The 20,151-nt window shown below is 35.1% G+C and overlaps 2 protein-coding genes across 11 annotated transcripts in view; one reads left to right on the plus strand and one right to left on the minus strand.

The window, feature by feature from the left end:
* Nucleotides 1–3,751, plus strand: part of LOC110027331 (protein DETOXIFICATION 21-like) — a 13,149-nt gene extending 9,398 nt beyond the window's left edge. Inside the window, exons 1-7 of one of the 2 annotated variants that reach the window (XM_020728708.1) lie at nucleotides 611–1,213; nucleotides 1,326–1,412; nucleotides 1,514–1,570; nucleotides 1,645–1,883; nucleotides 2,556–2,674; nucleotides 2,785–2,871; nucleotides 3,611–3,751. In XM_020728708.1, the coding sequence (XP_020584367.1) occupies nucleotides 678–1,213; nucleotides 1,326–1,412; nucleotides 1,514–1,570; nucleotides 1,645–1,883; nucleotides 2,556–2,674; nucleotides 2,785–2,871; nucleotides 3,611–3,682 (1,197 nt within the window). In that variant the 5' untranslated portion in view covers nucleotides 611–677 and the 3' untranslated portion in view covers nucleotides 3,683–3,751. Of the gene's footprint in view, nucleotides 1–610; nucleotides 1,214–1,325; nucleotides 1,413–1,513; nucleotides 1,571–1,644; nucleotides 1,884–2,555; nucleotides 2,675–2,784; nucleotides 2,872–3,610 lie in introns of those variants that run through there. The other variant, XM_020728706.1, reaches the window with a different exon arrangement.
* A 3,956-nt stretch (nucleotides 3,752–7,707) lies between these two features.
* Nucleotides 7,708–18,269, minus strand: LOC110027319 (cell division control protein 45 homolog). 9 transcript variants are annotated; one of them, XM_020728694.1, is made up of 5 exons: nucleotides 18,043–18,269; nucleotides 17,813–17,948; nucleotides 14,020–15,850; nucleotides 13,810–13,860; nucleotides 7,708–9,096 (listed from the first exon to the last, which is right to left on the minus strand). In XM_020728694.1, exons 3-4 carry the CDS (start codon nucleotides 15,644–15,646, stop codon nucleotides 13,832–13,834), a joined length of 1,656 nt encoding a protein of 551 aa, XP_020584353.1. In that variant the 5' UTR covers nucleotides 15,647–15,850; nucleotides 17,813–17,948; nucleotides 18,043–18,269; the 3' UTR covers nucleotides 7,708–9,096; nucleotides 13,810–13,831. The 9 variants fall into 9 exon arrangements, 4 of the variants coding, with proteins under 4 accessions (XP_020584353.1, XP_020584352.1, XP_020584351.1 ...); XM_020728693.1 differs by lacking the exon at nucleotides 7,708–9,096 and adding an exon at nucleotides 13,172–13,561; XM_020728692.1 differs by lacking the exon at nucleotides 7,708–9,096 and adding an exon at nucleotides 13,172–13,600.
* Between the last annotated feature and the right edge of the window lie 1,882 nt (nucleotides 18,270–20,151).

The following is a 20,151-nucleotide window of genomic DNA, read 5'->3' on the forward strand; positions in this document are numbered from 1 at the left end:
TAGATAAAAACAAAAATTCATCAAATTTACTTGAGCAATGAAATTGTCTAATAATGACCCTATTAAAAATTATTTTTTCATCATTAGTTTGTTAAAATTATTGATAAATATTTTGTCAAAATACCAATAAAAATTCGTTATTATCATATTGACAAGTATTCCACTGATATCTATGGACTAAAAATCTATCGATGAAACCAAGATATCAACACTTTGATAGAAATTCCATTGAAAGTTCATCAATGTTTTTCAGAATTTATGAATAGATATTCCTTCATACCACTGCGCGGCATTGACATTATAATAGAACTTTTGTCAATAATCCGTCAGTCATTTTGAGCATTAAAAGGTGTTATGCTAAGTTTGTAACTCTACAAAACTTTCTAACAAACAACTTATCATAGGTAAAATTAATAAAAAATAGCAATTGTATAGTAAACTATTTCATAATAATCCATCAAATAACATGTGACAGACAATTCACACTAATTACTTTAACATATTGCAGGTAGTAAGCAAGTAGTATATGATAGGTACTAATCTCACCCCCATTTTTACATATTCATGTGCCAGTGTTCACAGTGGAGGCATGTAAACAAAGAATATTTTGTCTATTTTTATCTTAAAAACCAAATCTTAAATATCTTTACTCCACCTCAAAAATATTGCAGTTGGGCATGGCAAGTGCACTGGAAACTCTCTGTGGCCAATCCTATGGAGCAAAACAATACCGCATGCTAGGAATTTATCTACAAAGATCATGGATTATTCTCTTCATTTGCAGCCTCTTCATCCTCCCCATCTTCATCTTTACCACCCCTCTCTTAAAGCTGCTCAGACAAGATGACTCGATTGCAGAAATGGCAGGCACTATTTCCAAATGGTTCATTCCAGTAATGTTCTCCTACATCTGGGCTTTCACTCTTCAAATGTACCTTCAGTCACAGAGCAAGAATATCATCATCACATATTTGGCTGTATTGACATTAGCTCTTCATCTTAGTCTCTCGTGGTTCATGACTAAGATACTCGGTCTTGGACTCGTCGGAGTTATGTCTTCGACGATCATCGTTATGTGGATTCCGGTGATCGGACAACTCGGCTTCATCTTCTTCGGGGGATGTCCTGAGACCTGGAAAGGTTTCTCTTTTAGTGCTTTTAAGGATCTTTGGTCCACTATGAAGGTTTCTTTGTCATCTGGTGTCATGCTATGGTATGTTTTTCTCTTTTTCTCTTATGGTGAACTTTTAAAAAGTGGAGTATATATTAAATATTAGTTGTTATTCAATGAATTTATTTAGTCAATAAAAATGGATATGGTGCAGCTTAGAGCTTTGGTATAATACCATTTTGGTTCTTTTAACTGGATATATGAAGAATGCTGAGGTTGCACTTGATGCTCTGTCAATATGGTACTCATCTTTGTTTTAAAAATTTTATATTTTTATTATGTTAACTTTTGTTACCAATTATGCTGGTTTGATCTGACTTTCTTTGTAATATTTTTCATCAGCCTTAATATTAATGGGTGGGAGATGATGATAGCTATTGGTTTTCTGGGAGCTGCTGGGTAATCTCTCAACATCTGATGTAATTTATACTTTCTGACAGCTGAAATGTATTAAAATATTTTATTTATTACAGTGTGAGAGTGGCAAATGAGCTTGGAGCTGGAAGTGCAAAGCGTGCAAAATTTGCAATTGTTAATGTTGTCGTGACTTCCCTGTCCATTGGATTAATATTGTTCACGTTCTTTATAATTCTTCGAGGAAAGCTGGCTTATGTATTTACTAATGACCCAGAAGTTGCCAGAGCTGTCGCAGATCTCTCCCCTTTATTAGCCTGCTCTATACTTCTCAATAGTGTTCAACCAGTTCTTTCAGGTGAGCCAACAGTTTTGCTTCGACGTTTTCTTTTTTTGGGAAATTTACATGCATACCACACAACTCTTATGTATTTAGATATCTAACACCTTCAAAATAGTATGCAAACATTTATTATTATTATAATAGGGATAATTACATAGAGACCACCCGAAACATTGATATTTACAAATTAACCAGCTCGGTGCTTTTTTTCTAACTACCGAATCGATGTATTTATGCGTGCCACAATTAAATTATTGAGCATTTGATAAAAATAAAAAATTTGGGTTGGTATTTTACCATGAATATTGATGTTTGAGTGAGAATTTTGAAAAATTAATGAAAGAGGTTGCTTGATTTGTAAATAGCATGTTTCAGATGATATAAATGTAATTGCTAGAGTTGTTTGATGCAAAAGAAAAAAACAATGATGAATATAACTCATACGGGCATGTTCATAAGACTTGGCTAACAGAAATTTGAGCTGCAGAAATAAATTTAAAGAAAAATGTTGCTAAAAATTACTCCTTATTCACATTTTTAGCAATTTGTTAAAAAATGTGTTAATAGAATATTATACTCACAATTTTGAACAAGCATGAGTACTAATTGATATTTAGTAATTTATCTGACTATAATTTAAAATTCTTACACACAAGAACATAATATTTTCCTACGGATCATACGCAGGGGTTGCTATTGGTGCTGGCCTGCAGGGAGTGGTTGCATATGTAAACATAACATGCTACTACTTGGTAGGCATTCCTCTTGGTGTTCTGCTTGGTTATGGACTAGGCTTCCATGTTAAGGTAAAATAAAATAAAACCCTTAGGCATTATATATCTGTTGTTTAATATTTATATATATTTGATAATCTTTGTGAGCTTATTAATTTTGTTTTTATGTTCTAAACCCTCAGGGAATATGGATGGGGATGATGCTTGGTGTTTTGGTTCAAACAAGTGTGCTCCTCTTCATGACAACAAGAACTGATTGGGAAAAGCAGGTGAAGAGATAATAATGTCATCTATTTCAGTTGTTTACCACTTGTTAAGTAATTCACTTTTTTATTTCAAGATTTACATAAAAATCACTCAATTCTTATGTTTTTATCTAACTCTTAAAAGCTTCAACGTTTATATATATATATGTCACTTTATTTATGCATGGAAAGGTATATTTCACATTTAAAACCGTAAAATAGTGATAATTTTGTGTGATATGAAAGACTTTGGTGGTCTAAATGTAAAAAAATAAAAATTTCGGTGTTAGATATGCAAATGCATAGGAAAGGTGTGGTATGTATGTGCATGCTCATTTTTAGAAAAAAAAAAATATGAACTGATACATGTTTTAATTAATCCACTGTATTTGAGCGATATTCAAAACATATCTATTTTGCAAAACTAAGTTAGTCTGAACCAGAAAACATCATCACAATTCAATTTCGTCCCGAAAGAAAATTATAATAGAAGGATCAAGCATTTACATACACACCACCCAATTCTTATATGTTTACATATCTAACACCTAAACTTTGATTTTTACATTTATACCTTCCAAATCTTCATCACATAAAAAGTGAAATACACCTTCATGCATGGATAAGATGGCATGTATGCAAAAAAATAAAAGTTGAGAGACATTAGATCTGTAAATACATAAGAAGTGAGTTGTATGCATGGAAATCTTCCATAAATTTAAGAGTAATGTTCAGCCTCATATGCTTGATTTATTTCTTACAGGTTCTGCTCTCCAAGGAACGTATAAACAAGTGGTATATGAAGGAACAAAGTCGTGCTGAAGAGCCTGCGTAGAGTTCTACCTTCACTCAAAATCAAGAAGTTTTGAGACATATAAATGGTGATTTATTCTTTTGCTATTTACATTGTTAAAAAAAAAAGGAACGGTTATGATTTATCTGATGCTTCCTCAATTTTGTGATTGTACCCATTTAGGGGTATTTATGGAAATTATTTTTTGCCAAAACTTGCAAGTTGCTCCCTCGCCAACGGTAATATTAATATCCTGTCCTAAATAGACTCCCATCCGCTTTGAATGTACATTTAATAGAGGTGGCAGATTGGTTATTGTTCCACATCGCTGCCATTTTCGGATGATGGAGTTCGTTATGGAGTGAAATTTATTTCAAAATTTATTAGCATTTATTGAAATTTGTGACAGTTTAAACTAGATCATGATTTCTTTTTTGGATTGAAAATCATACCACTTAATTCATATGAATTTACATTTAATTTATAAACTATTAGTTTTACTTATTTGTCATCTTATACATGCATAAAATTATATATACACATTACTTTTTAAAGTTAAAATGCTGATGTTATTTTAGGTGATATGAAAGATTTGGGAGGTATAAATGTAAAGAAGAAGTAAAGCTTACGTGTTAAGATATATGTAAATACATATTAATTGGGTGGTATGTATGGATGCTTTTTTTTATTTTATTTTCTTAATTATTTGTCATGTTCCTACAAGTGAAAAGTAAATCAATGTTGTAAAAAAAGATCCTGGTGATAAATGATTTTCATTAAGCGTTGCTTACAATAATCTGGGAAGGCTTTCCGCATTATGTTTTTTTTTTTTTTTTTAATGAGTATTCAATTGCATAGGTGAACTATATATATATATATATATAAATACACACACACAATTACTTGAGATTCCTTAAAGCGCGATGGAAGCAAATCAAAGACTACAAGTCCCCTAAAATATATAAAAGTCATGAAAAATTACTAATTTATAAAATCGATTCGTGCCACCCATACGCAACCCTGAATCTATTCCACAATTTAAGAAAATGTAGCCGGCCGACTCGAGAAGCAGTTATTTTTTTGTTTGCAAAAGTTGATTTGCGAAATATCTTATATCTCTTAGCTCTATAATTGGATTTATTTCTTGTTTTTTTTATTAATCATGTTATTGTTTGATTGAATATTCATTCATGTGGTGAATCTTGTTTGACTAACTCGAGTCACTCAAATGAATTTTAATCAGCAACTCAAATTCAGAAACAACCACAACAAAAACAAGCCTTCATCCCACTGAGTGGAGTCGGCTACATGAATCCTTTTTTTTCAGTTCTATTGAGAGTCGTATTTTCATTTAATTCTAATAAATGAAGATTGTTTTTATACAATATGCTCAAGTCTTTTTAGTTCTACATCTACCTTTCTTAATATAAATAGAATCTAAAACATCTACCATTCTTACCGGATTATTAGATGGTCGATGTTTAATGTTACCAACCCATCTAAGACTCCAATCTTGTATGCACTAGAGCTACACCAACCCGTTCATAGATATATTTATTTTGGTATGTTGTCTCTAAGTGTCAAGCCACTCATCCACCTAAGCTATCTCATCTAAGCAACATTTAAATTAATTTCATGTTTCTCTTATTGCCCAACATTTTGCGTCATAAAGCATTGCAGGTCTCACCACAATCACCATCTTATAAAATTTTCCTTTTCAAGTCTAAGCGGTATTTTTCTATCACAAGTGGGCCCGATGCATTCTTCCACTTCATGCATCCAACCTGAATTCTACTAATAACATCCCCATCTACATCACCATCACTTTAAACAATAGACTCGAGATGTCAAAAACATTCTCTTTTTAGGAATTTGATCACCAATTGTCACTGCCACTAGATCTACTGCAACTAAAATTACATTCTATACATTCAATTTTATATCTAGTCAAATGAAAGTCTTTAGACTCCAAGTTTATCTTAAACTATTTCTCTAGTCTTGTCTACAACAAGGATGTCAAAAACGTTCAAAACCAGCAAAAACTTTAAAGAATTAAATAACTAGCCATAATGAGCTCGTTAATCTTGACATTAAACTAAAAACAATAGCAACAGTAAATTCTTAATTTGAAAGAAAGAGCATGGAAAGATTTACATGCATACCACCCAATTTCTATGTATTTACATATCCAACACCTAAAATTATCTTTTTACATGTATACTGCTCAATAACTTTTTTTCAGCAAAATTTGTTACTAAAAAACGCAGCCAAATCAAATGTGTACTAATAACATAGCAATACACAGCAAAACTAAAAAAATAATTAACATTTGCTCACAGAATAACATTGTGTAGAAAATTTCAGCAAACAAAACATCATAAGAAGCAAAAAGTGTATTGTGAATCAAAACAAGATATAAAAATCACACATTCTCTCTAGACATTCCATTCAAGGCCGCATGATTAATTTCTTCTGCGGATTCTACCACATCTTAATATAAAACCATGGAGCTCTCCCAATCTAATCGTGATTTCCAGTATTAACATCAATCATCAACTGAATGACAGAATTCCCGAAGCATGTAGATTCTAGTTGCCTAAGAACTCATTCAGAACACTTTTAGACGTCAAATAACATGGAATGAGGTGAAGAATTCAAGACCATCAATATCACATGAAACAGTGCCTTGTACTTTCTATTAGTTAGTATTTCCTATTCAATGTAATCTAACAAAATTCTTAAAGGCAAATGTGGAGAACCGGTAATTAGAAAACTAATTATAGTTTTAAATCAATAATCAATCACTAATAGCAACAGATTCGGGCAAAAGACACGGCAAAGAACACCCGACAAATCGAGAACCTGGAAGCCTTACTTCGGACGCTATATCTGTACTGAAACAATAATCAGAAGCTTAAAAGGTTGAGAAATAGGAAGAAGCTGAAAAGAGTAAACATAATGTACCTTCGGCCGCTTTAGCAATGAGCAACCAAGAGAATAGAATGCAGGCAACCTTGGCAAAGATCGAGCGGCAGCCTAGACAAAGATAGACGACGGACTGAAGGAGAATCGAATGAGAGAGTCTCGAAAACGATCCAAAAAGAAGATAGATAGCAAATAATGCGATGAGATACAAGAAGTCCACACGTGCTGAAGTGATTTTACGCCAACAATTGGGCGAGTTTACTTTGCTGCATTTTTTAACTAACGGATTAAAACCTGATTCCACGTAACTTTTACTTCACTTCATCACTGTACCATTCCAAACACACAAATTTTAAAAACCCTAATCCTTATTTTACTTTACACGGAAAAAAATATAAACCAGACAGCCCCAAAATGATAATCAAGTTTTCACACACCAAAATAAAATCTTTTTTAAGCATTTTGTGGGAATGTTTACAGAGTGCAAGATTAATATTAATTTTTAACGACATAACCAAACAATAGAACCTAGAAAATCCATTATCTTTCAAAATAATTCTTTTCTCAGGTAACGAAATGAGTCTGCCAAGTAGAAAGCCATTTAAACACTAAGAGCAACACACGCTGCAGCATCCACAAAAAACAGATCACCATGACTCCCTTGCAAACTATACAAATATAAGACGTAAGGAGAAAAAAAATAAGAGCAACCAACCCCAAGTTACTTAGGATCTGTTTGGCACAGCTGCAACTTTCAACTTTTTCAGCTATAGCTGCACTATCTCAAAAAACTGCTGTGGGGAAGTTGGCTGCATGTTTGAGGCAGCTGCGTAAAAATAACTGTGGGGTAGCTGTGTGAAAACAGTTATAAAGTAACTGTTTCTAAAACAGTTATAAGGTAACTACTTCTAGAAAAATGATCATTATGCCTTTGTTTTGTAATGTTGTGCGTAACAAAAGCGTGATAACCATAAATTTAATACTTTGATGACAAAAAAATCACTTAAAAACAACACAGAATGATAGATACACACATCACTTCACAGTGGGTATCACGAGTACAAAAAAAAATCTAAAATTATTAAAATGACAATTAATAAGATTATTATATTATTTTTAAAATTCAGATATTGTAGCTCCCGTGATAGAAATGATAGTTGAGGCAATGCTATTGACACTACATACAATAGTACACAAGACAGTGCAGGCCCAAATTGTAATTTTGGGAGACAATCTTAGGTATTTACATTGATGAAGTACACCTCTAAGCTTGGTGTACTACGAATTGTAAATGAACTGTCTTTTTTCTAATTACAGATCTTTGTCAGATCAAAATGTTGGTGATGGCTATTGAACAAAAGAACAAGGACTCAGGCAGGAAGGAGAAGAACCAAGAAATATTGGAAGAATATCCTTCCAAAAATAAGAAGGTGAAAAAGCGGAAATTTCTGCAAGGTGAAAAGGCTAAAAGCGGAAGTATGAAAACGCAGCTTTTTCACTTCTTCCTGTAAGCTGCAAGCGCCTTCTTCTTCTCTATATATTTCCGAACAGCCTCTTTGTTCCTCAGTGACTTCCTGACTGGCTTCTTCAGCTCCTTTCCATCCCCTAGATCTCCTTCAGAGGCGGCAAGCATCTGGGTGTTAGTGTACATGTCCTGGTATATATTTTTAAACAGCACATTGATGTTCCCACTGTTTGATAAGTCTGGATTTGTTAAAAGATGGCAGCTTGAATAGTCTACTTCTTCTCCATCAACCATCATACCCTTGCAGGGCTTTCATTCCATTAAAAAGTGAATCAGAACCAATTGCTCCTTCATTCCTATGCTTGAAGCTTACAGAATGAAGATCTTAAACTTTATACAAAAGAAGAGTTTGTTTCTTGATTTGATTTTATATATCTCTGCGGTTTTCTAGCTGCTGTAATGCTTTAGTACTCTGATAATAAAGCTCTCAACTTTGAAGAACACCCACTATGGAGCAGAGAGAATAAAGCCAGAAGAAGCTTTCTGGCTATTACAAAATGGCGCAAAGTATAAACTAACCGATTCAAAAGAAGACGCTCAGAACCAGAGCATCAAAATTTGAGTTGTAAACAACACAAGCTAGAAATTAGAAGCCTAATCATTCATCCCATGGAGCTCAGCGAGAGATGGCTGATCAATTTAATTTAACAAGTAGTCATCCTGAAACAGAAATCGAGCATAAAAAGAACTTTGGCGCAGAAAACATTTGTAAAGCTCTTCAAGTGGACCCAAAAAATAAACAAATTTGGAGAAGTTCAAGATCTGCAACAAAGAACTTTGATCACTCTTGAGTTGCAATTTTGATCGCTCTTCAAGTTCAAGATCTGCAACAAACAACTTTGGCGCCAGAAACATTTGTAACGCTCGATGCTAGGGAGAAAATTTCTCCGCACGGTTTCAGGAACGCCAGAGGTTAGGGCAAGCTTCGAGCGGTGCATATTAACAATCGCGAACGCCGGCCGCGGGGTCGATCTCGTGGCCCGCAAACTTTAGGCTGCCGCAAACACTGCGAGAAAGCGAAAAAAAATGAAAGGCTTCGCGGTTTGGGGCAGCGCCACTCGAAAAAAGCGGCCCCAAAACATATAACACATTAGTTAAAAATAAAATTAAAATCTGACAATATCAGTTAAAAATGACTATTTTTCGTAGATTTTCATAAAAGAACTTTTGTAAAACAAATTACTCTTCTAAAAAGGCTTCTCTTTCATCCTATCATGAACATTATAAGGCTCGGGAATCCTTATCAAAACTTTAAAGAGGGAAAACATTATCATCCTTTAAATTCTAACTGTTAGGAATTGATTGATTACTCACCTCCAAAGAAGAACATCCCGTACACCTCTAATGGAACAAAAACCTGATTTCTTTAATTCTAGGTAAAGAGCAAAACAAGAAGCTTCATGATAAGGAATTTTATAGTGATGATGGTACTGGATTCAAATTAGAACATGGGTGTGCTAGAATCATATTAACAAGAATAGCTTCAGAAAAAAAAAAGGAGAGCTGAAGAGAACTTTGAATGAGTAGTTCAAGATCCTGATCTCAATTAATCAGAAAATCTAGACTCAGCTCTGAACCTTACTGTAAGCATTTATGGTCTGTTTGGGGCAGCTGTAGCTTATCCAGCTTCTGCTGATAAGCAGCTGATTCTAATAATCTGCTGATGAGCAACTGATCCGGATAAGTTGTTCGTTTGTTTGGTTTGTGCGTCTGGAAAACAGCTGATTCTGGATAAATGACCATTTTGCCCCTGTTCTGGATAAACTGTTTAGTTATTTGGTTTGTGCGTTTTGTAAACAGCTTACCTGCAATTTTTTTTAATTGAATGAATGACAAAAGTAACATTTCAATGCACCTTCAAGGAGATTTGACAAAAGTAACATGTTTAGCTTCTCTCCTATTCCCTTTCCTTTTCTATGATTCTTCTACTTTACTCATTGCCTATTCTATGCCCTTCCTTTTCTATTTTTTTCTTATTATGATCATTAGTTATTCTATTTACTAATCCTTATTATAAATATGTTGTTCATAGTGTTAAGGTTTTTTGATTGATCCTTATTTTAATTCCGAGAAGAAGTGTGTTCAAAATTCGATAAAATATGAATGCATTCAAAATACATTAAAAATGCTCTCGGCTTTGAAATTTAAATTCATTGAAGCGGCGGCACAACAACACCAACGAGCAGCAAACAACAACCTAAAACCGCATTTGACAGTGTATTTAAAATTCGACAAAATATGAGTGTAGACGGCTCTGTATTCCACTGTCGTCGTTGGATTGTAGACGATTGTCGATGAAATTTGCAGCTCTGCGATGAGGATGAAGAGGGAGAGAAGAGATGCAGAGAGGAATTGGGAGAGCGGGATTTTGGCCATGGAGTAGGAGGGAAGAATGATGAGGTTGGAGGTAGAGGTGGAGAGTGAGGCTCCTGCAGAATCAGCGCTTCCCTTGCATTTGGCTCATCGCCATCCTCTCCAAAGAATTTGACGCGAATTATTTGGACCAGAGAGGTTTTCTCCGTGCTTCCCTTGCGTTTGGCTCACCGCAGAATCAGCGAAGAAGAAAAAACAGATCTGAATAGGGGAGGAGCGGAAGAGGATGCCAACCAGGGGAAGAACTGCGCAGCTCGACGGGAAAAAATAAAACAGATCCGAAGAGGAGTAAATGCCAAAGAAGAAGAAATGCCGAAGATTAGGAGTCGTGAAAGAGATTTCCGAAGAAGAGGAAGGAGCAGCAGTGGATGCGAGAAGAATCGAACGAGGTATGAGATGCGAACGAGGTGTGAGATGCGAACGAGAGGGCACAAGAGTAAAACGTCGCAACGAAACGCGGCCCGCGGGGAACATCCCGCGGGCTGCGTGTTTAAGAAATTATAAACGCGATTTTTGAATAAGCTCGTGAAACGCGGGAAACAAACGAGACGGCGGCGTTTTCAAAACGCCGCCCGCAGTTATAAGCTGCCCCAAACGGGCCCTTAGTTTAAGACTAAACGTGCTTAAAAGAAAACTATATTCAAGCAATACAAATAAAATAGAAGAACATGACGAGTGTTTGTCATAAAATGAATGAAAATGTATGGAAAACCCATGTTGATTTCAAAGTAATCGAGAGACTGAAATCATTGTCATTATGAAACATTACAGCACAACTCAGATCATAATATGAAGTGCCACCACAAATAAATTCTAGCTCCAATAAAAATGTCTGAAGAAAGCAAACTCTCAAAGCTAAAACTCTCAAAAATTGTCTTAAGCTCGTCATCACTCTTGATCTTCTAACTGATGATAACTAAATCAAAGAACACGTTTTTAAAAATACAAAAGTAACATGTTGTTAGTCAAACAATTCATCTATAACTGATAATGAATACTTATTCGTCAAAATTAACTTATTCAACTTTCTCTAGTCAATGCAAAACGTGAGAGATATCACTTTACATATATGAGAGAAATGCAATCACATGCAACAAAGAATAGGAATTGGATATTGAGATGTTTAGGGTTATAAAAGAGTTTGAGCGAGCTCAGGCTTGGCTCGTGTTCTGCTCGTTCGAAATTGTTCCTATTCGAAATCGGCTCGTGTTCGAAACCGGCTTGTGAACAGTATGTTCGTGTTCGGCTCGAAATTGGCTCATTAAAATTAAACTGAAAAAATAAATGTAAAGTATTGAGATTCGAACCTGAACCAAATGTATGCAAAATAAGGCACATAACCACATTACCACACGAGCAGTTACGATTTAAGCCTATAATATATATATATATATTCGAGCTAAAACGAGTCGAACACGAGCGAACAAAAAATTGTTCATGTTTAGCTTGTTTATAATTCGAGCTTTAAAAACTTGTTCGTGTTCGGCTTGTTTACTTAACGAAGAAGCCGAACACTAGCTACTTAACGAACAGACGAGCAGAACGAGTTGTTCGCGAACAACGAGCTTTTTTGATAGCCCTAGAGATGTTATTGTTGTTGATGACACTTTTTTTCTCTCCACTGTAGAAGTTCAAATAAAGTTCCACAAGCACTAACAAAAGCTTCTCCTATTAACGAAAATAAAATTAACACCTTATTTTTCTTAAAAGGTGTAGAAGAACTCCATTTACAAGTACTCAAAAAATCCTTTAGTCTTGATTGGCAGCCCCTCGCCCCCTTTTGGTCCCTTTTCTCCTTATAGGCATGTGGTTCTGAGATACTAAAGCCTATCTTTGAAGGCTCCATTTGGTAACAGAGAACAGGTTCGGGAACAAAAAATTAATTACAAGATCACACAAGATATTATAAGATCTTTCCAAGTTAATGAATGATGTCTTCAAGATATCTCCACTAATATAAGTTCTACAAACTATTCACATAGATCAATAATTAAATAAGTTAAAATTTTGCATTTAAATCAGAAATTCAACTTTTACTAAAAAAAAAAACAGAGATTCAACTATATCGTGTAAATATATAAAACTAAATTAGTTTAATTTTAAATCTCCCACACAGCCGAACCAGCACTACAAGCCAATCACTAATAGCCAAAAACTCACAAGAAATAAAACAATGGTAGGTAACATTGAGACCATAACCTGCTGTAATAACTAGCATATATATGATAAGATAGAATTAAATCCACCAAGAAACAAACTACCTGTACACCTTAACTTCAACCTTGAGATGTAATTCATTAATATTATCTTACAAGGTTGAATAGCATTCTACCCTTACGACTCAAGTTTACATGGAATGAGATCAATATTAGCCTTCATAAGAAATATATAAGGAAGAAGTGTTCGATGAACAAATTGAGCAACTAGCTTAAGAAAAGAAGTGAATATTACATGGATGACTGGATTGTTAATAAAAAACTTGTCTTGTCTTAAAGTTAAATAGAACACACACACACACATATGTATATTCTCAAGTAAAAATAAACTTTTGAAATTTATCTTATGAAATTCCAAAAGGATAAGTTCATTAGAACTCTGAGTCTTACCAGGAGTGGAGAACTGCACAATAAAGTCGCAAGAAAGAAAAATAAAACTTTCCCAAATGAAAGAGCTTAAGATTCTCAATATATTAATAAAAATGTGTTAGGATTATGGACCACCTATAAGTTAGGGTTTGATGCAAGATGCACTTGATATAGGCTATAATGATGCCACATTTGTGAAACCATATAAATGTATACATGCTCAAAGCAAAAAACTCTACAAGTACCTATTTCATGAAGAGAAAACAGCCTAATTAAAAAAATTAAAAATAATAAAATAAATCAACATAAGGCGTCAAAGCTGGCTTTTGCATATAATTGGTTGATGAGCGGAACCGCGAACCAATCCCTTTGGGCTTCATCATCATCACTAGGTAGAGCGAGCCAGCCTATTCGAGAACTCCTACCTTTTTAGGCAACAGTCGCAAGAGGCAGGATTCGAACACCAAACCAAAGGGCACTTACACCGCTGAAGCGAATACTCTACCAACTAACCTGAAAATGCGGCTCATATATATATATGAAAAAGAAATCCTACAACAGAGAATTATGCTGATTCAGCTAAATTTAAAGAAAACCTATATCTCCTATGTGACGACCCTTACACCTGTATGTATATTAGCAATGCCACGGAAAAATACTGAACAAGTAGAATTTGCATATTATTATGAGAAATATGGCTGTATTATTGTCATGTTTTTTTTTCCCTAATTTAAAAAAAAAAATGAAGTTACATTCAATACCTCATCCAAAACTTTAAAAAGCTTACGGTGGATGCTCATCTTCAACATATCCTGAAGTATTAACATATCAAAGTTTCTCAGCCAATCTAATCATAAAAGAGCTAACTGCCACACTATCTAAGAGAATCCATGAAGATTCAAACAATTCATGGGAGTACTCTTCATCAATTTCTTCAGCAGCTTTTCTAAATATTATTCCAAATGAGTTACCTTGAATAGCCCCAAGTCGTGGTTTACTGCAAACCCCAACTATTAAGACCTTGCCAGGCTCCTTTGCCAAACAGGCGCAGATCAAAGGCTTCATCTTTGCACCTCTTTCCTTTAAAGCATCCATCAGAAAATAACAGAATTTGGTGAGAGCCTGTGGGTAATGAAGCCGCTCAGTATCAACAGGATCTTCGAGCTTTACCCAGCGAAATCTTCTGCCACTTCTGATAAATCCACTCTTTGTCATGGCGGAGCTCCCCTGTCTGAGAATAGCCCTCTGTATCTCAATGGCATTCTGCATTCCTTTTCTAAGCTGATCTAGATTGTTCAAAGAAAGTGCAGAGTAAGCAACCCAAAATTGCTCGCCAACTGATGTGTCCTTCCTAGTTCCTACCAATGATTCAAGCAGTGCTGTGACCCCATAAACTACATCAGCTGCGGAGAATTTTGAGCAGTACCCATGGATTCTAAGAAAACTGCGATAGTAAAACTCTGTTAATCCATATTCAGGTAAGAAGTGATCAAACTCGTCTTTCATCCGTTGCTTGACTTCCATGCTCATGTACTGGAACTTCTTCTGGCAGTCCACAAGAGAGAAACCCATTCTGGCAAGTAGAAGCTTGAGTTTCTTTAGACCATTGTCACTCCAAGTTTTCAATTTGGTTGCAGTATAAGAAGAACAAAGCATTGAATCAAACAAATTCCACTCCCTAAGAAGCATGAGCCGTGGTTCATCTTCATAGAAAATCCTAGAGTTTTCTGGTGCTTGAATCTGTGTGCCATCTTTTAGTGTCACCGAAGTGATTGTTTCCAGGTTTCCTGAGATGTTAATGTACTGCTCAAGTTCCATCACCCCAGCTTGATACCTTTCATTGGTCAGCCTTTCATGTACGAACTGATCTGTGAGGGAAACACAAGCTAACCAGAGCTGCTCATTTGTGTTCTTTCTGAGGGAATGAGCAAGGTCAAACATCAAACAACCGGCAGGCTTTCCATAAAAAGTTCCCAATTTGTAATACTCGGACTTCAGCTTCCCATAGAGTCTGACTGGGTCTGATACGGACTCTTCTGAAAGCCTACGGCGCTTAACATTCTCCTCATCCACTTCGTTTTCACTGTCATCATCACTATCACTGTCCTCACCAATCTCATCATCACTATTCAGATCGGAGGCATTCGCCAGAGCAGACACATCAAAATCATAAATCAAATCTGCATGATGCTCATCGTCCTCAGTATAAAGGACAATAATCTGCTCATTCTGCCTACTTAGATTGTGGAGATGAATTGGACGGTGACTATCAATGACAAAGACACGAACTTCAGAGCTGAGCTTCAGAATTCGGTGGAGGTCACGGTGACAGCCCCAGTTAATGAGAAGCAGAGATAACCTCTCACGGGAACTATGGATATTGAGACCAGCGAAATTTTCAATGTCACCGAACGAGGATACAGGGTAGACAGAGTAGCGGATAGAATCAGATGAGAGGATGTGAGTTATGATCCTAAGGGCACAGAGAGAATCGGCATCTGATGCTGATGGAAAGATGAGAAGTGGGGAAAAAGAAGAGGCCGATGCAGCATCTCGTAGAAGAGCATAGAAAGATTCAACTCTGAGCACCCTCACCATAATCCAAACTAGTGAATAAGTGCTTAAGGAATGGGAAGAGGAGAGAATAGCTATGGCATCTTTACCTCCCTAGGTGAAGCCCCTTGAACTCACCAGCTGCCGCTGCAAATTCCCATCAACTACTCCGACTAGTGCTCTTTTCCCCTGCTCGCTCACTTCTTGGGCAGTTTGTTAGCAGGATTTAAGCAGAATTTAACCTGAATCCTGCCAAAAAAAAAAAAAAACATCTTTAAGGGGCTGTTTGGCAGCCGATTTTGAGCAAGATTTACACAGGATTTATCCAAACGGCGAAAAAAGCCTCATCCCGAGCTCCCTTAAATCCCAAAATGACGCCGATTGGCGATAAATCCGGGATAAGCAAAGAGGAAGAAAGGCGCGAACAGGCTTACCTTTCTCAATGGTTTCTGGTAGGAGCGGAGCGGAGAGGACGGATGACAAAGATGGGAGTTTCGGTACTTTCTGTTAAGCCACGATAGATGGCGAGCGTATCGCAAAGGTTCGATCATGAAGTCAATGGTTTTGGGCGAAACCGGGAGGGGAAGGATGTCGGCGAGGGTATAGGGCAGGAACTGCGAAAGCGGGAGAGCGGGAGCCGGAGGTGAGGGCCGGCATGAAGGGAAGCGGGAATTTTTTCTTTGTTTAACTTAATTTTATTAAATTAACTGATTAATAATTAGTAATTACTTTATATATAATTCATTTAATAATAATTAGATAATTTATATGTAACTATTAATATTTAATTACTGAATAAAAATATATTCAAATTTTCAATTATTTAATAAATTTTTAAATAATTCATCATTTATATAATAAATAACTGATTAATATAAAACTATTATTTAATAGTCAATTCCTCTACACAAATTTATTAATTATTAATCTATACAATTAATTATTATTTAATGTAAATATCAATTTTCTATATACTTCCAGACATTGAATAGTCATTTATTTTTTTATTTAAAATTTATTTTTGAAGTTTAAGTTCGCTCTTATGAATCCTATTTTTTTTTTTTTTTTGAAGTTGTCAAACTATTTCTTAGCATTTATTATGCTTTACTTCTAGCATATTAAATAGTTTTCAGGATTTAACCATCTAGACAATTTGATAAATCCAAATTTATAAAATTTATTAAAACTTATTTCAATCAAATCCTACTTGAAACCAAAAAAACCCCAATGAATCAGTGAATTTAGTAAATCTGGGACAAATCAACAGAAAGAATGGCGCAAAAACGCTTGTCTTCCTCAGTCATTTCTGGTACGAGGGGAGAGGAAAGTTAAGAAAAATGATAGTTTCAATGGTCTATATAATTCATGATACCATTGTTTCCTTCACAGCTAGCTCTAATGGCATGGCAAAGGTTAGTTCAAGAACGCGATGATTTTGGGTTAAACTAATATGAGTGAAATAAGCGAGATTTTTGAATAGAGATGGGAGTTTTGGGTGAAAAAAGGAAAGAGGGAGGATATTAGAGAGGAAGATAGGTTTGTGATTTTAATTTGTTTTTATTTAACTTAAATTTTATTATTATAATTGATTAATAATTAATGAAAAAATTATATATTACCAAATTAATTATGATTAGATAAATTTATATGTAACTATTTAATCGTTAATTAATAAATAAGATATATTTTAAATTTTGAATTATTTAATAAAATTCAAACTAATTTTTAATTTATATAATAAACAATTGATTAATGCTAAATTATTGATTAATAAGTATTATTTTTTAAAAATTTTATTAATTTAAACGACTAATTATTAATTAATGTAAATGACATTTTTTTTGGTACATTTTGCGCATTTGAAAACTTCTTTATATTTTTAAAATTTGATTATCTTTAAATGAAAAATAAATCCTGATAAATCATGCTAGATAGTTTTAAAGCTATGAAACAGTATATCAAAATTTGCTTACTAACACAACAAACAATTTTCGGGATATAACCACCTCAAATCCGGATTTACAGGATTTACTAAATCTTACTTAAATTAAATCATACTTACTAGCAAGCAACAGCCCCTAAGGGAGGATTTAAGCTGAATTTGACCTAAATCTCGCCGGGTGATCGTTTTGGACGAAAAAAATACTCGGATTTGATAAATCTGGATTTCACCGAATCCCGGATTTAAGAGAAAAGAAGATTTGGAGTTACCTTCCTCAGTGGTTTCAGGCAGGAGAGAGACGGGAGGAGAAAAATGGGAGTTTCGGGTCTATGTACGCCGTGATCACGTCATTGAGTTCTCAGCTAGCTCCAACTGCGGCTGCATCGCGTTTCTCTTCTGTTTTGCCTTCAATCCGGGTAAATCTGATTGTTAGGCGGATTTACAAATTAAAATAAAGCTGAAGCTCACGAAGTGGGGAGGTGTGAAAGACATGGATTACCTTTGGTTCGTCTTATTTGAGGGTTTCGGATTGGATCAGAAGTGGGAGAAAGACTCGACGAGGGTGTTAAACAAGCTTTATTCGCAATACCTTCTCAGCAAGCTTCCCATCGTGGCTCCAATTTCTCCTCTTCTCCCCTGCACGTCGTTGGACCCATAGATGTCTTTTTGAGCGGCTATCGTTGCAACTCCCTGGTTCGGTTTGTGAGAGTTTTCGGGAGTTTTGGAAAAGAGAGAAGATGGATTTGGATCTTAGCAATTCCCCGCTCATGCTTTTCATTTTGCCGCCCACCAAAATCTCAATTTCGAATTTTGGGTGGAAAGAGTATCCTTATATGCTTCCCTCTGCCGCTCTTATTGGAGTGTTATTCTTAAACAACTCCGATGATATCATAATAACATGGAAATATTATCGGTGTCACGGTTTCACTTCAATGATCCTGCAAAATAACTCGAACAACATCGAAATAAGATTGCAATAACACCGGTGATCAATAACATCGCCTGGAAAACCACACAAATAACACCGTGGTAATGCCACAATAACCCCTGCAAAATAATTTCAATAACACCACAATAACACCGCAATAACACTCATGAATAACGTCAATAACATTGCCCGAAGGACCACGAAAATAACATTGTGGTGTTATTAGCGTCTTTTTGTCATTTCTTAGGTATGCTCAATCAAACACACATGACAAGATTTTACTGGATTCTGGATCCAGAGCTGCGTTCGGACTTCGTATATAAGATTTTTCCATTTAGCTGGAATAAGCATACAAAAGGTTTTTACTTTTATAGACTTATATTAATCTAAATTTATTGTCTAACAGTCAAATCTTTGTTGTTCATAAATTATTTTATATTTAGGGGATATTTTCTGAAGAGATTTAAACATATTGTATGTACGGTTCATTTAGTATGTCAACTTAGGTTGTCGATTGGGACTGAATTCAACACATAACTAACCCGGTCTGAACAGCTTCAATCCTAATATTATACGGGGGAAAATTCCCCCTCGAACCTGACAAATGCTCAACCTATCAACCCGAGCCCAACCAGTATAACTAGTTAACGTAAAGAATAACATCTATTTGGGTTTAAACTTGGGTTAATTTTTAGTGAATTTTGGGTCAATTCTAAGTTAGTAGTTTGATTTCAAGCCTATTTAAGGTTTATGGGTCATTTAAAGTGATTTTTTGGTTGGCTGGTAAAGCTGAATCTAACCCAAGAAATTAAGTTGATAAGGATATTTAACCCTAATTAAAAATTTTCGAGTTAGTTTCAGGTTGAATTGATGTGCCAGATCAATTTTGACATTCTTAATCAATTGTAAACCCATTCTAAGGATACAATGTCTTCAATATATTTTTAAATCAAAATTTACCTTTATTTTTGGCCTAAATACCAAATAAAGAAAAGCTAATGTAGATTTTAATAAGGGCTTTTAGGAGTCAAAAATCAAATAAGGGCTTTTAGGAGTCATAAATCAAATAAGGCCTAAATACCAAATAAGGGCTTTTAGGAGTCAAGTGCAAGGCGCGTAAATTTTCATAAGGATATCTAACAACAAATGCTAATGTAGATTGGCACCCATCCATATACTTTCTATATGAATGCACACAACCTAGCTATTTGTCGCCTCCCAAAAGAGCTCTTCGGGGTGGTGGGCAGCCCATAATTTAAATACTGTTTTTCGGCTCTACACCTAGCCGATATGAGACTTTTTGTCCGTGACATTCTCCTCCACCCAATCATGTACACTCTCGTCAAAAATCGGCTCCACCGAGGGTCTCACTATACCATGGAGAGTCAACACACCTGGCAAGCAGTAATCTGTTCTAATACCTCTTGTCACCTCCCAAAAGAGCTCTTCAGGGTGGTGGACAACCCAAAATTTAAATACTGTTTTTCAGTCCTACATCTAGCCGATATTGGACTTTTTGTCTGCGACATATTGTCTAAAAATATCAACATTGTAACATGTTGGACCTTACCTTTAGAGAGGAAAGACTTGCTAGTGAAGTTGTTACATGTGATTTGTCTATTTACATTGAGCCTGGTGGGTAGATATAAATGACAATTTTTTTAGAAACTCTATCAAAAT

This window comes from Phalaenopsis equestris, unplaced genomic scaffold (assembly GCF_001263595.1).
Source record: "Phalaenopsis equestris unplaced genomic scaffold, ASM126359v1 Scaffold000422, whole genome shotgun sequence".
In the NCBI taxonomy this organism is placed as follows: Eukaryota; Viridiplantae; Streptophyta; class Magnoliopsida; order Asparagales; family Orchidaceae; genus Phalaenopsis; species Phalaenopsis equestris.

Bases quoted from the DNA above. Each gene is read 5' to 3' on its own strand.
- LOC110027319 (XM_020728691.1), bottom strand. From the start codon at position 15,646: ATGGTGAGGGTGCTCAGAGTTGAATCTTTCTATGCTCTTCTACGAGAT.